The sequence below is a fragment of the Miscanthus floridulus genome, chromosome 12 (genome assembly GCF_019320115.1).
Source record: "Miscanthus floridulus cultivar M001 chromosome 12, ASM1932011v1, whole genome shotgun sequence".
Lineage (NCBI taxonomy): Eukaryota > Viridiplantae > Streptophyta > Magnoliopsida > Poales > Poaceae > Miscanthus > Miscanthus floridulus.
Genome location: NC_089591.1, coordinates 58,786,994 through 58,802,488, shown reverse-complemented (window position 1 = coordinate 58,802,488; position 15,495 = coordinate 58,786,994). Strand labels below are relative to the sequence as shown.

At 46.4% G+C, this 15,495-nt stretch overlaps 1 protein-coding gene across 2 annotated transcripts; it reads right to left on the bottom strand.

Moving 5' to 3' along the window:
- Positions 1 to 1,258: 1,258 nt before the first annotated feature.
- On the bottom strand, positions 1,259 to 14,473 carry LOC136496613 (probable cytokinin riboside 5'-monophosphate phosphoribohydrolase LOGL6). Of its 2 annotated transcripts, XM_066492336.1 has the most exons (7): positions 14,285 to 14,473; positions 13,036 to 13,133; positions 12,839 to 12,869; positions 12,053 to 12,152; positions 1,980 to 2,050; positions 1,714 to 1,857; positions 1,259 to 1,640 (listed from the first exon to the last, which is right to left on the bottom strand). In XM_066492336.1, the coding sequence occupies exons 1-7, from the start codon at positions 14,456 to 14,458 to the stop codon at positions 1,497 to 1,499; spliced, it is 762 nt and encodes a 253-aa protein (XP_066348433.1). In that variant the 5' UTR covers positions 14,459 to 14,473; the 3' UTR covers positions 1,259 to 1,496. The 2 variants fall into 2 exon arrangements, 1 of the variants encoding a protein (XP_066348433.1); XR_010769089.1 differs by lacking the exons at positions 1,259 to 1,640; positions 12,053 to 12,152; positions 12,839 to 12,869; positions 13,036 to 13,133; positions 14,285 to 14,473 and adding exons at positions 7,089 to 7,186; positions 7,277 to 7,363; positions 7,449 to 8,049; positions 9,861 to 10,497 and having other exon boundaries at positions 1,790 to 1,857.
- Between the last annotated feature and the right edge of the window lie 1,022 nt (positions 14,474 to 15,495).

Below are 15,495 nucleotides of genomic sequence, written 5' to 3'. Positions count from 1 at the left end.
CAGCAACAGCTAAGCCGGAATGCCCCCGTTTGGTGAACCTTCGGTCTCACTCTTTTCTTGTGCCTGTACCGACTACCCCACAGCCGACCCCGCTCCAAACAACCTTTTCGCAAATCCTAGCGGTTCATATTTCGACTTGAATTGCCGTTTTAATCTCTTGCGGTCGATTTGCTTTGGATGTTCGTGCTCTGACCCAAACTCAGACTGAAAATGTTGCCGTCTGAACCTGGCGTAATCGAACGCAACGGCAGGGCGCCTGGACAGGAACCAAGGATTGCCGTCGAGCGGTGGACCGGTCCGGTCCTCTACAGGACTTGCATACATTATTTTATTAAAAGAGAAAAACAAAGGAAAGGCGACGACAACACACGGCAAAACCCAAAAAGCTATCCCACGCCATTACCGTGCCCTTCCTTCTCCCCGTCCGTCCGCCCGCCTGACAAAGATCCGGTTGATTAGAAACCGACGTCCGTAGTTCAGGGGTTGCCTTCCGTTGCAGCCTAGCGGCGTGGCCTCGACGGCTTCGCGTTCGCCTGCTGGGCCCAGCAGTCGCGGCGGCATGGATGGTCCTCGGGGACCATGGCGAGCGAGACGCGCGGATGCCATGCCATCGTCGTTCATCGTCGACGGCACCTGACGATGATGTGGCGGGCCGGGGAGGAAGGGATCATTGGCCCGTTACGATCGGTGTTGGATCGGATCGGATCGGACGACAGCAGGAGTGCAGGACTACCTGTAATTTGGTCAAAAAAAAATTTAGTACTCTAATTTTTTGAGGAGCCTATAGTATTCTATTACTTTATTTAAGCTCGTAATAAGTCTGAACTGGTTCAAATCTTCTAGCAGTGGCTTCTATTCTAATAAAATAAAACAAGTGGCTGCTTTCATGTAACTGGGGATTAATTCCTAAATCTCTGTATTTTATTCTTAATGTTTTAATATATGAGCTAACACACACACAAAAAAAGGACAGCAGGATTTGTTTGCGCGCGTTGATCTCTGTGCGCATTTGGCGTCCGAAACAGGCCCATTTTACGTTACCTAAGGCCACTGGGCCAATAATTCCTGGCCCAAAAGGATAAAATTGCGACCACAAAACTGAGCCTACAGGGCCAAAACATTTTCCTTCTGAAAACATTTTCCCTCCGTGCACACAGTAGTAATAATAATAATCCAGTAACACCTCATTTGCTACTAGAAACTCGAATCAATAACACATATAAGATATCATCTCTGCAGAATTAATACGGCTGATATATAGCCAATAGTAGATTATATTAATCAGTGGACACGTACCAACATTAGGCGCATTCTACTGAAGTTACAGGAATTAATAGCAATCTGAAGTGGAGCGGTTCTCTCTGCAGCTTGCTTGCGCACCCTTGCTACATAATCTGAAGTTCTGAATCTCCTACATCACCACTTTAATGTCGCAGGTCTGCAGAGAAACCTAAATGGTTACTGGCTAGTAGTACGTAATAGCTAACACCACTAATTCAGAGCATGGATCCTCGCTGTGCTTGGATGACCACCGGCTTCGCTTCTTTGAGCCCCGGGATCTCGCAGCTCTTGCAGTAGCTCAGCTGCTCCATCTCCCACTTCATCTTGGGCACCACCTTGTCGTGCTGGGGGGAATACTCCTGTGAATCAGGATCAGATGTCAGCTTCCAATGTTATCCCTCGTTACATACGTTTTGTCAGTGGATAAGTCACCTCTAACTTGTCGAGCAGTTCTTTTGGTGTTGGTGCCAAGACGATGATGTGGCGAGCAGTCGGACTGATGAACTCTTCCTCTACAGCTTTGTCGATGAAGGATAGGAGGGAGTTGTAGTATCCGTCCACATTTAGCAGCCCAACCTGTTGTAGCACACTCAATACAATTGTAAAAACATTTTCATCACTACAACACTAATGTTCAGTGACATAAAAAAAACATGAATCTTCGGTAAAATGAGTTGCAGACAACGAAGAGCTAGTACCGGCTTGTCGTGAATGCCAAGCTGCGCCCATGCGATCACTTCCAGCAGCTCTTCAAGGGTTCCATATCCTCCTGTGTATTCGAAGAAGGAACAGTTTACTTTCTATGACAGAAACTCAGAACTATGGACGCTGATTACTGATGCTGAGCTCATCCTCATATCGACTGCTACTTCGATAACTGAAACAACTGCCATAATACTGGTCGCATCAACAGTTTGGTAAAGATAAAATTTTCATCACTACTCATAATTAAACATGCTTCAACTGAGGACTAGAAAGGGCCCTGAATTTTCAAAAGGTGAAAAAAAAAATCCTTGTGCACCAACCAACACCAACTGGGCAAGCCAATCTTTTTTTTTTCCGAAAGGCGGCAAAAGCTTTGCCGGATTTTTATTAGACGGAAGAAAAGAGAGAGACAAAAATTATAAGAATACAACTGGAGCCATGCTCGCTACTTTGACCCTTAGGCCAGCCACTCTACTCTGAACGCAGCTTGACAGAAAACAAAAACTGAAGGAAAAGAACTCCCCTGAAAAAAGAAAAACAAGGAAGAAGAACTGCTCGTATGATCTTGTTGCCGCCTGATATTGCTCCACGTCTTCCTTGCATAAGAAGGCTACTTCCTTTGGTTGTAGACTCTTGTTATCAAAAGTTCTTCTATTCCTTTCTTTTCATATATTCCACCAGAAATAAATCATGACGCCATCAAATGTTTTCCTCTGGCTTTTGTCGATCTTAGTCCGGCATCTTCGCCAATAGCTGTGCAGAGATCCATCGATTCCGATGTTATCGATTACTGTCAAACCAAGCCACTGTTTTAGGAAGGCCCAAGCTTGTTTTGTGAAGTCGCAGTCTTTGCACAAGTGTGTGGGGGTTTCAAGTTCATTACTGTAGAGTTTACATATCGGATCATTCGGCCAATGCCGTTTTATCATATTGTTAGCCGTTAGGATCTTCTTATATAGCAATGTCCATGCAAAGAACCTGCATTTGGATTCAGCCTTTGCTCTCCATATTGGCGTAAGTTTCAGCTTGCTGAAGGTCCCTTGGAATTGGATTCGGTAGGCGCTTTTTGTTGTATATTCCCCATCCGCTGTCCAACGCCAAACTATACTATCCTCCCTGCTTTCATCTAGCTGCACCTGTTGTACAGTGTTCCAAAGCAAGACATACTCATGTAATTCAGTCGGCGAAAACACCGGGCTGATATGCTCTATCCACTTATTGTCCTGCAAAGCTTTCTGCGCCGTGATATTTTTCCTTTTAGCTTTTTTGAATAGTGTCGGGGCCATGTTTTTGAGGGTTTGTCCTTGTGCCCGGGATGACGACCAGAACTTGGCGAATTTCCCATCTCCGATCGTTACTATTGTGGATGTCGCAAAAAGTTCTCGGTCTCGGCTATCACAAGGCAGTTCCAGCTTGTTCCATGCTCTTTCCTTTTGTCACCATTGGAACCACATCCATCGTATTCTTAATGCACGCGCGAAACATTCAAGGTCTAATATCCCCAAACCCCCTTTTATTTTGGGGAGACATGTGGTTGGCCAATCTATAATGGAGTACCCCCTTATACTTTGTCAGGCATTTCTCCCCTCCAGAGAAACTCCTTCGCAACCGATCAATCCTATTAATCAACCATTTTTGTTCTGGGAAAACAGTCATACGGTAGATCGGTTGAGCTGACAGCACTATTTTTACAAGGGTCTCCCTTCCTGCAGCGGACAACAACCTTCTCTTCCATCCTGGTAGTCTAGCTCCAATTTTGTCTATTAAAGGTTGGACTTCTACTTTGCGCAGCTTTCTAATATGGAGAGGGAGGCTGAGGTACTTCCCGTGGAACTTGGCGATCTTTCCAGGGAAATTCTGTAGCAGTTGGGTGATGGCACTGTCCACCATCCGAATTGGGAAGATTTCCGTCTTGGAGATGTTGATTTTGAGGCCCGAGCAATCGCCAAATAAGGCTAAAATCCTATGTAGGTGTTCTAGCTCTAGGCTGCTCGGGTCAGCGAAGATTGCCGCATCGTCCGCATATAGTGAGCAGCGTAGGTTGGCCGCCTTTGGCAATATCGGTTTCAAGATGCCCCTGTTTGCAGCAACTTCAATGATGCGTTGTAGTGGATCAATGGCAATAATGAATAGAAGGGGTAATAGGGGATCACCTTGTTGTAGCCCCCTAGCATGCCTAATCTCTTTTGATGGTTGGCTGTTGATCAAGACCCTGGAAGTTGACGTTCCCAACATAGCCGAGATCTAGTCCCTCCATTTTTTACTAAAACCCAAATTCTCGAGAACCTCTAACAGGAAACTCCACCCTATTGAATCAAAAGCTTTCGAGATGTCAAGTTTTATGAAGAGCGCCGGTTTCTTTTTCTTATGCAATAGTTGGATCACCCGTTGTGCATAGATAAAGTTGTCATGTATGCACCTCTTCTTGATGAATGCATTTTGTGCATTTGAAACTAGAGTGTTCATGTGAGGCGCTAATCTATTAGCTAGGATTTTTGTGACATTGTTGATGAGACTTATAGGTCTATAATCGGATAAGGATGATGCTTCTGATGTCTTAGGTAGGAGGACAATATTGGCTGCATTGATCAATCCCAACTAAGATGTTCTATGGTTAAAGAAACTCATGATCGCCTCAATCAAATCATGCTTGATGATCGACCAACAACGTTTATAGAAGAGTCCGATGAAACCATCAGGGCCAGGTGCTTTCTCGGCCGGCATCTCCTTGATCACGGCCTCTATTTCTTGTTCGGTGAATGGAGCATCTAGATCGTCCAGATCATGGTGATTGTAGCCTAGCTCATTCCAGTTTAATCCTCTAGTTCTTGTGCTCGGTGTCCCAATTAGGTTGGAGAAGTGGGTGTGCGCCAAAGTTGTTTTTCTTTCTTGCGATATGGCCGGTCCTGACTCACCATTTAGCGTCGCAATGAAAGATCTCTTTTTTCTCATGTTTGCGTGTAGCTGAAAGAAACGTGTATTGGTGTCTCCTTTGCGGATTCATGTTAGCCTCGAGTGTTGGCGTGCTCGAGATTTTTGTATCGCTGCAATCCCTAGAGCTTTGGCTTTTAGGTACCTTTTGAATTCTAATTCCTCCGCGTGAGAGTCCTAGCTTCTTGCGCCTTCTCCAAATTTGCTAGTACTATGTTTAGTATCGTCCAGCTTAATTTCCATCTGCCTAGGGATAAGCTCCTCCAATTTCTTAGCGCCTTGCCCGTGCGTAGAAATTTGACGTGGAGTCGCAATATGGCGTCCTGGGTGTCCACCGGTGTGCTCCATGCCTTCTGAACCGTGTCAGCAAAACCAGGCATCTGTACCCAGTGCACTTCAAATCTGAATCCCCTATAGAAATCACAATTAGTGTCCCCTTAGAGAAACAAAGCGCAATGGTCAGAGCCAAGGGAGGCTAAAGCTTGTAGTTCCGTTCTTGGGAACAAATCCAGCCAATCTGTGGATGCAAAAATGTGATCGATTCTTGTCATAGTTGGCGACTGCTGATCATTGCACCAGGTGTACTTTTTGCCTCTAAGCTCAATCCTTGCAAGTTCAAGATTGTCAATGGTTGCTCTGAATCTATTGATCATTTGCAAGTTCAGTCTATTGTTGTTTTTCTCCTCGGCATTAAGAATTAGATTGAAATCTCCCAGCAGCAGCCATGTTGGGAACATATGCTGGCATAGGTCCAAGATTTCTTGCAAGAAAAGGATTTTATCTACATCATTTTGAGGACCATAGACTCCAGATATCAACCATTCCTTGTTTTTCAGCCAGCATTGTTAGTTTTGCTGTAACCGTATTGGTTGTCAGGTGAGGTTGAGTTAGAGTGAAGAAATGTTCTGATGCCGCGATAAGGATGCTTCCGCAGACTCCAACCGAGGGTAGAAAAATAGCGTTGCTCGCCATCTCGGTACCCACCGTGTTGACCAGGAGGCTGTGAGTCCAGTTACTGATTTTTGTTTCTTGCAAGCATACAACCTTCGCTCCAGAAGAAATGATCTGAGTTCTAACTGACGCTCGCTTTGCTCCATCGTTTAACCCTCTGACATTCCAGCACATGATGTTGCAGTTTTTAGCTGACATAATGGAAAGGTCCGACTAGCTTAAGGTGATTCAACATGGTGGGAATAGACCCACAACCGGGGATGACCGAAGGCAATAGAGCCAGCAGGTCAGAGTTCTTCCCCAAGATCCAAACCATACAAGTTCTCAGTCGAAGGCTCATAGGCCAACAGGCACATGTCCGAAGGAAATTAAGAGGTTTGAAATGCAATAGGTGCCTAGAAGCACCAAAACAGCCACACAGGGCTCGACTAACAACTACGACTTGAGGAGGATAACTTGGGCACCTGGCCCGAACCCCTTTGCCTAAGGGGGCTAACATTGGGCATTAGACCACTGGGAGCTGGCGCCTAGGCCAGCAGCTCCAGAACGACCGCCGCGTTCCTCTGGTTATGCCCCTTCTTCTGGCTCGTGTTGACTTGCTTAATGAGTCCGTGGATGGCCTCCATGGTGTTCTTCTCCATCTGCCTTTCGAAGTGCTGCGCATAGAATTCAAACTCATCATTGATTGAGTCTTTCTCCATGCCTGATAAATCACCTAGCTTTTTAACTAGCAATTCTTGGGCAATCTGAATGGCACCCTTGCCTACATTATTTGCTGCCATTTTTGCTAATCTATAACTTTGCCTTTTGCTGGAGCTTGGTGGTGGTGTGACCAGCGGAATTTGGTGTAGCATTGGTGCTGTGTTATGCACTTCCAGTAAGGGTTGTGGAAGGGGTCTCGAAATTGATTCAATGAAATTATCTATGGAGTGTGGTTCTGGCTGGCGGCCATCAGTAGAGTTGTTTCCTGACTAGCCAACAGTTGGTACCAGTAGGGCTAAACTGATTTCCTCTACTTCCTCTATAGGTTGACTATGCATCGTTGTAGGCACTTTTAAGTCTAAGCTTTCATTGGCCATTTGGGAGATTGCATTACTCAAATGTTGGTTCTCTTCGAAGTCAAGATTTTCATTGGCCATTTGGGCTATTGCATTACTCGAATCTTGGTTCTCTACTTCATTGTCAGAGAATGCAGCAGCTATAGAAGCTGGGGGGCTTACCATGATCTCGTTCAGGTGATCCAGCAGCAGCTCCATCTTTTTCTCCATGGGTGCACTGGTCCGCTCTCTCATCGGCCCCTCCATGTCCATGCCTGCTTCTAGTTCAGTGGAAAGAGGCGATGCGTTATGCACTGTATGTGCTGCAAATGCACCCTGCATATTGGTTACAATGTTAGGGGCATTCTCACTTGGTGTGATGATGATGGAGTCCATGGTGGCTGCGCTACCCGGCTTGATGTGCTGCTCCATCTGCATCCCCTTCACAGCTGTGGTGTCTGTAGGGTTATGTTCAGTCATTGTAGCATGAGTTATTGGGACAGATAGCCACACTATTTTCAACATCATTATTCACGTGCTCACTTGTGATGATGGCATTGGTGGTGGAGTCGCCCTGCCCCGGGTTGCTCGGATTGGCGTTACCAGTCACCGGACATGGGGAGTTCAAAATGAAACAGTCATCAGCAAGAGGGTCAGTCTCATTGGGTTGTGGTGACATGAGAAGGGTACCCTTGATGAGCATGATGCTGTCGTCTGGGATGGTCCTCTTGGGTGCTTGCAGCTCAGTTGCTATTGGATCAACAAAGGATACCTTCTTGATCTTCTTCCCCTGCTTGTGTTCCTTGATCTTCCAGACCTGAGTGACCCATTCTGATGGTCGACCCCTGCGTGGTGGAGACTATCTGCGATCGCGCCAACGGTTGGAGCTGATGAAGTCCTCCGCACCTCCCCTGCAGCGTGAGTTCCTTGCCTAGGTGGAGAGGCTGCGGTGGCAACGATTGCCAAGGGCGCCCCTATCGTGGTCGTCGTCCCGACGTGGCCTGATGTCGCGGCCATGCTCGTGGCCACGCTTTCTAGGAAGGTGCTCACCCTTCGTGTCGGGCACCCCGTAGTCCCAGTCAAAGACCCGGCGATGAAAGCTCTAGTTTGGTTTTGGTGAATTGATGAAACCCTAAGTGCTAACCTAGTTTATCAAAGTGATCATGAGATATGTAGCACATTCCAAGTGGTGAAGCAAATGAAGATCATGACATGATGATGGTGATGCCATAGTGACGATTAAGTGCTTAGACTTGAAAAGAAGAAAGAGAAAAACAAAAGGCTCAAGGCAAAGGTATGAGTGGTAAGAGCCATTTTATTTCGGTGATCAAGACACTTAGCGAGTGTGATCACATTTAGGTTCAATAGCCGTACTATTAAGAGGGGTAAAACTCATATTGAAATACGGTTATCAAAGTGCCACTAGATGCTCTAACTCATTTCATATGCATTTAGGATCTAGTGGAGTGCTAACACTCTTGAAAATGTTTGTGAAAATATACCAACACATATGCACAAAGGTGATACACATTGTGTTTAGCACTTGAGAGCAAGGGTAAGAAACTTCACCGGCGGAGCGTCCGGACAGTGGAAGCAGTAAAGACGCTGGCGTCGGTCTTCGACCGGACGCTGGTTGACTGCGTCCGGTCCCACAGAAGTGGCAGCGCACAGAGAAGACAGTGAGTGATCGGACGCTGGGGTCCTGCGTCCGGTCGTGATCAACCGGACGCGTTCAGTCGTGAGTGGAACCTTATTAAAAACGACCGGACGCTGGTGTTGGTGCGTTCGGTCACTTCGAGCAGCGCGTCCGGTCACAACTTAAGTGCACTGATGACCGTTGAGATAAGACGATCAGCATTTGAAGCAGGGGCCACGTGGCGTGCATCGCGCGATCGGACGCTGAGGTCCTGCATCCGTCGCCCCGAGCAGTGCCTAGTAAAGGGGTACAATGGCTCTATTTCATGGGGGCTTCTATTTAAACCCTATTATCGGGTCTAGCTCACCCTCCTGGACATTTGCATTGACATAGCAACCTTATGAGCTTAGCCAAAGCCCTCCCACTCATCTTCATCATTGATTCATCATCTTTGTGAAATTGGAAGAGAATCCAAGTGCATTGCTTGAGTGTTTGCATCTAGAGGCACTTGGTGTTCGTGTTTTGTTGCGGGATTCGCTTGTTACTCTTGGTGGTTGCCACCACCTAGATAGCTTGGAGTAGCGAGGATCATCGAGCAGAGGTTGGTGATTGTCTCCGGCTCCGATCATGGTGATTGTGAGGGGTTCTTGACCTTTTCCCGGCGGAGAGCCAAAAGGCACTCTAGTAAATTGCCCGTGGCTTGTGTGATACTCATCTTGTGTTGATTGTGTGGCATCCTATTGAGGATTTGGCGGGTGATGCCAATTAGCTCATGAACCTCCAAGTGAGTGAATCGCCGCAACGAGGACTAGCTTGCCGGCAAGCAAGTGAACCTCGGTAAAAAAAATCATTGTGTCATCATTTGATTCCGAGGTGATTGGTCTTCATTAGTATTCATTCTTGTGATTAATTGGTTCATTCCTCGACTCGACGGTATAACCATCTTGCTCACTTTCTCTTTACATTACCGCAAACTAGTTGTTAAGCTCTTTAGTGTAGCTAGTCGTAAGAGCTTGTAGTTTGGTTAGTATGGCTCTTTAGTTAGCCTTTGAGAGCACACTAACTTAGTATAGGGACATAGCCATTGTGTGGATAGAGACTATAAACTAGAATTGTGGTAGGTGGCTTGCATTTTAGTAGGCTAACGCAACACTCGCTTCGCCTCATATTTGTCTAACCGGTTTGCTAAGTGTTGTTGTAGAAAATTTTAATAGGCTATTCACCCCCTCTAGCCATTAGGGCCTTTCAGGCGAGCCTTGCGGTTCGTAGGCCCCCCCGACCCTTCCACAGTCTTGGAGGAAGGAGAGATCTTCCACTACCTCGAGATGATTGCGTAGGACGTAGACTTGGCCGCGCTTGAGGTCGACCGGCTCATCGCGGTGAGGGTGCTCTCTGTCCGGCTCGGTGACCATGAGCAAGACCTCTATGGGGATGTCGCACGGGTCGCTGCACCACGCCCAGAGGTCGAAGGACCTGGTGCGCTGACGACGGCAGGTCGTCTCCTCTAGATAGTGCACGGTGTAGCTCTTGCCCAAAGCCATGGCTGCCACCTCCTCCGTTGGGGAAAAACAATTATAGCACCTGCCCTCCATCTTGCTCCTGAAGAAAGCTGAACCCATTGGCTTGTCCTAGGACCGATGAGAGTTTTGAATGGTCTTCACCTCTAAGGGCAGTCCCAATGGTGCATTAATGATGGTTTCTATCCTCATTAAATGACTTGCCACGTAGGCAAAACGCTGATGTGGCAACGTAATTAATGAAGAAAGAGAACAAAAATCATAGAAATGGTTTCTTCATGAAGAAACCAGGTCTACTCTTGACCCAATGCACTAAGAAACCATGAAATCGTCATTGGGGAGAAACCACCAGTTTCTAAGGAGCTCGTGTCGCACTCCCATTGGAGAAAAAGATAGAGTTGGAAGAGAGAAAGAGAAAATAGTTATTACTCATAAAAACCATGGGTTGGAAATGAGTACTTTTTTGGTGCGGTATCTAGTTTCTTTCATTGGGACTGCCTTCCGGCGAGGCATCTTAGCTGGCTCCCAACCATCCTCACAAAAAGCGGTGTCCAATTTATGGTTCCTGAGGCGCGTGCTCGTTGTTGCATTGGAGCTGTTGGGGGGAGAAGATGTAGCCTGAACAGAGCTAGTTGTAGGCTGACCTCCATGAATGCCTTCCTCACTCTGCATTGATTTCCCTTTTTGGCTCGCCGGAATTCTGGATCGAAGGGGTGCGCCTTGGAGCTCGACTCCGTCTTCTGGTTCCTTGCAGGCTTCCTCTGAGTGGGGATTGATGGCGCCACTGCCCCCCACTATAGCTGAACACGGCCGCTGATTCAAGCTGCTGAAGTTGTTCAAATCCTTTGCCAGATCTAGAAAGAGTGTCCATGCCTGTGCCTGGAGCTCCGGATCGATCTCGGTTGGGCTCGCCGGAAGCTCGGGTTGTGGCAAAAGCACAGGCGACCGCTGGCTGACATTGGCCGCATCGAGGCCAGAGGAGGTCGAATGCCCCGTCGCTCTGCTGGTGGATTGGCCGGTGGGAGTTGAATGCGCGGCTTCCCCGGTGGTGAGTTGAGGCTGCTGGTTAGCCGTAGCCACGCCGCGCTCGGCGGAGCTTTTCAGTGGCTGAGGGCTAACAGTGGTGGTTTCGGGGATGGCAAAACATGGCTGCGACACGAGCTACGACCCATCAATGTGTAGATCCGCGGATGGAGGTGCAGGATCTGGCCATTGATGACCGCGAGGCGTTGGGGATGGAGCGGATCTGGGCGATTTGGGTGTTGTGGCGGGGGCAATGAGGAAGCGCGAGAGCTCGGGCTCTTCCATCTGGTCTCTTGTAGTGGTTGCTTCAACGGGGCAAGCCAATTTGGGGGTTGAATTTTGAGTCAAACTGCCCATGCGTGCATCCTGCTTTACAACTTTCGACTCACGATTCCACTACGCATGCATCCAGTTAAGGCTGCATAACGAGCTCGCTCAGAAAGTTAGCTCGGCTCGGCTCGTTAAAAGCTCGAGTTGCTCGTTAAGCTTATGAGCCAGATATAAAAAATATATAAAATATAATATTTGTATTTATCTAAAGTTTGAGAATAATAATAATATAAAAGAAATACATCTAGACCAGTTACCAGTTAATTTATAGGGTCTAGATCAGTTATCAGTCAGTTGTAAAGTGCAAGATATAAAGTAATATAAAACTAATATAAGTTTTGATATTTTTTCATGAAAGCTTAGCTTGTTTAGCCCGCGAGCGGCTCGTGAGCTGCCTCGAGTTGGCTCGTTATAGCTAACGAGCTAAAATCTTGCTCGGCTCGTTATCATAATGAACCGAGCCGAGCCGAGCCGAGTCGAGCCAGCCACGAGCCGAGCGAGCTAACAAGTTTCGAGTTTTTCGTCCGATCCGGTATATATACGTGACATGACTAGGGAGAGAAAGCGACAGTAAAAAGTAAGCTACATCTACATGCATGTCGGCTCACTACTCAGCTTGATAGTTAAAAAAAATACTGTACCAGGAAGTGCTATGAAGGCATCAGATTGCCTGGCCATCTCAGCCTTCCTCTCATGCATATCTGCCACGGCCTTCACCTCCCCAACCGTCTCACCTGTTATCTGCACACACAAGCAAACACGGATGCATACCTGTAATGTAATAAACACTCCATAGCCTAACAGGAGCAACCAGAAAGGGTGGCTGTGACTGAGAGGCCTGCTATCTATCTCCTAGGAGTATTTTATTTTAGACGGGGTCGGGCCGGGCAGCATGGTTTTGGAGAAGTAATCATGGTGTTGTTGTGGGGGACAAAAAGAAAATGTGAGGGTCATTTCTTTTTGTTAACAATGTCATTATCTGCTTAAAGGATGAAGGCCTTAAGAACAAAGGGGCAGACACTAGAAGCATCAGTCAGGATCAGCAAGATGCCAAGATCCCATCTGTCATCAGGGAAAGGAAAGCTGGATTTTCACTGAAGAGCATTCAACGTGATCTTTCAGTTCAGAGAAGATAAGCTTGCATCCTTCTTCCGACTTCAGAGAAAAATATATTTGTACATGAAAATTATTTCTTCTGTATTTCTTGTTCAAAAACAAAAACAGTTGTTCAGTAGTTCATAGCTAGTGTATACTTGTACTCTTATATAAAAACATTAGTTATAAAATTAACAAAGATAATATAAGTAGTACTAGGAAAAACAAAAAAAGAATCTGATCTACCATGCTTTGTCGAATTCATGGGAATCATTGCATGTGATTAAACAATGACAGGGTTTTAGGGAGGCGTGAGAGCGTGGTTACCGTACCTCTCTCGGCATGAGGGTCTTGGGAATCACCCTGCACATATATATAAGGAATCGACAATGAGATGACAAATTATATAGCATTTAGCACCTGAGGATGCGACCAATCCAACTCTTTTTGTCATGATTTTACAAAGTTTCAGGCTATTCTTTTTATGTGTGCTAGTGCTGAAGACTGACCATCATTGCTGTTTACATACCCTATGACGTGCCTCCCTCCATTGTAGACTGCTCGAGAGACCAGGCCCATTAACCCGACACTTCCCCCGCCGTAGACCAGATCAATGTTCCTTGAGACCTACAATATAATGGCGATTCTAGTGATAAACAAATCTAATGGAACTAGTTAATTAACGTGATGGGTATGTCTAGTCTATTATATATCTTTAGCTAGCTACAATGCTGTGTGATCTTACATACTTTTATTTTATCTGCAACCATACATAGCCATGAGGTGGAGATAACTGAAACTGAGGATTTGCGAAGAACAGAAAAGTGTTCAAAATTAATTCAATGAATTCGTGCATGCACGGAGGAGCTTGCTGGTGGTCAGCGAGATCCTTTTCAATGGCACAGAAAATTCAGCAAATGCATGGGAAATAATCACTAGTGGAGGTGGAGGCGTGGAGCGTCAATATTATATGAGTGAGGACATGGTGGGGAGAATGCATGTGTGGTGGGTCCTATATGTGTAAGGTACATGGTGTAGTGCTTCACATATATGACAAAAAACATTTATTGTACCATATGTGAGTCCATTTTAACTTCCAAAATTTCAAATTCAAATTCAAACTCATCATTTCTGAAAACAAGAAGTAAAGCAGTAGTTTCAGTGCACATATATATATGCCATCTTTGCAGTAGTGAGTGATGAGGTATCTCGGCTGTAATATGCATCCTTTGGAAATAGGGTTTTGCTGGAATTATTCAGCTCTACAGCTCGACCTATATGTAGTTAATGCACATGATTAATGTACGTATATGTATGTTGTTCTACAGCTCTTTGCCGTTAAAATATACGCCGTGTGCTTTTTGTCCGAGTGTTACACTCGGCAAAGCCTTTGCCGAGTGTTTTTGGGGCTTTGCCGAGTGTTTTTGGGGCAAAGCCTTTGCCGAGTGTTTTTGGGGCTTTGCCGAGTGCCCCTAGTACTCGGCAAAGCTATTTTATCCCATAGTGACTATCTTCTTTTATCTTTTAAGTTTTAAGGCAAGCACGGCATAGAACTGCTGCCAGTGCACAGAAATTGCAGTTAAGCTAGAAAGAAAACAGTATAAACGTTTATGGGCACGTCGTGGTCGTGCTGAAGAAAAACTTCGTGCATGCAGGCTACTAGACTAAGAAACCATTATACCGGCCGTTGATCAGCAAAAACAACCATTTCCAGCTAGCAGTGCTGAAAGCTGATGCAACTATCTACCGAGATTACGAGGAGAAAGAAGAAGACGCACCAGCTCCTCGCCGAGCTCGACGGCAGCATCCTGGTAGCTCTTCTTCTTCCCCTGGCTGCTTCCGCAGAAGACGCAGATCCTCCTGAACCGAGGAGAGGGCACCGTCGTCATGTCCATCACCTCCGCTGCTTCTTCCTCCTTGATCTCCATCTCCATGTGATGTTCTGCGTCCATCTACCCCACTATATAGTCCTGGCTCCCTGTTTATGTTCACCTTCTTTGCAGCAATGGTGGAACAGTAGAATGGAGAGATATCCCACTACAGCATGGCTAGCTTTACTGCACTCGATTGCACCACCACTTTGCGGTTATATATACAGCCAGGGGCGGTGGTGGGCCCCGTAGTAGCTTATTATCTGCTGAAACATATCCGAGGAGCTGGTGTGTGATTCTTCTACCTAACTGGTAGAAAATTAGAAAGCTGATGATCGAATGCAATGTTTAGAAGGGCCTGAGCCTGATCAAGGGCTAATTAAGCACGACTGGTTCGGAAAGAAGAATCAGACGACAGACTTTTTATTTACTGCATCTCACTGAGCCCAGTCCGGTGATGTCTTGCAATGCTTGCTTAGGTAGCCGGCAGGTAGTCGACAGTTGTACGCGATCCCTACTAAACTGAATGTTAATTAGGCTGCAGTTTAGCCAGCTTTTATATACATATGTCGGCTACGACCACCGGCTTGACATACACTCATACTAGATTACTAGGGTTCATCGAGAAGAAAGACAGACATGCTTGCTTGCAATGTAAGAGAAGTAGAAGAAACAGAAGCATCTAATCATCTATTAGGCATTCGGGCATGCATGTGCAGGGAATCGTGCCTAAATGTCTGATGCTGCAATGGAAACTCGTCCAGTGGAAGAAGTAGATATGCAGGCCTACTCATTACAGGTCCAGGCTCCAGGGGCGATGTTGGGATCCAATGATCCATCATGCATTGATCGCAAAATTTTGCGCAAACTGAACCGCTTGCCTTAGACTAGAAGAACCCGTTGCAGCTAGCATTATGATTGCAGTGTAGTGGAGAAACGCACGCATATGCGTCTTGAGAGCTTGTTCGGCAGGACTGAAAAATACTGTTCCGACTGATTGTTGTGAGAGAAAAATACTATTCTGACAGGACGTGAACAGTGCTTTTGTGAGTGTCAGAATAAGCCAGCCGGCCGGCTTAAAGCCAGCCGAACAAGCTCGAATTGAGGGCTGCTACTAC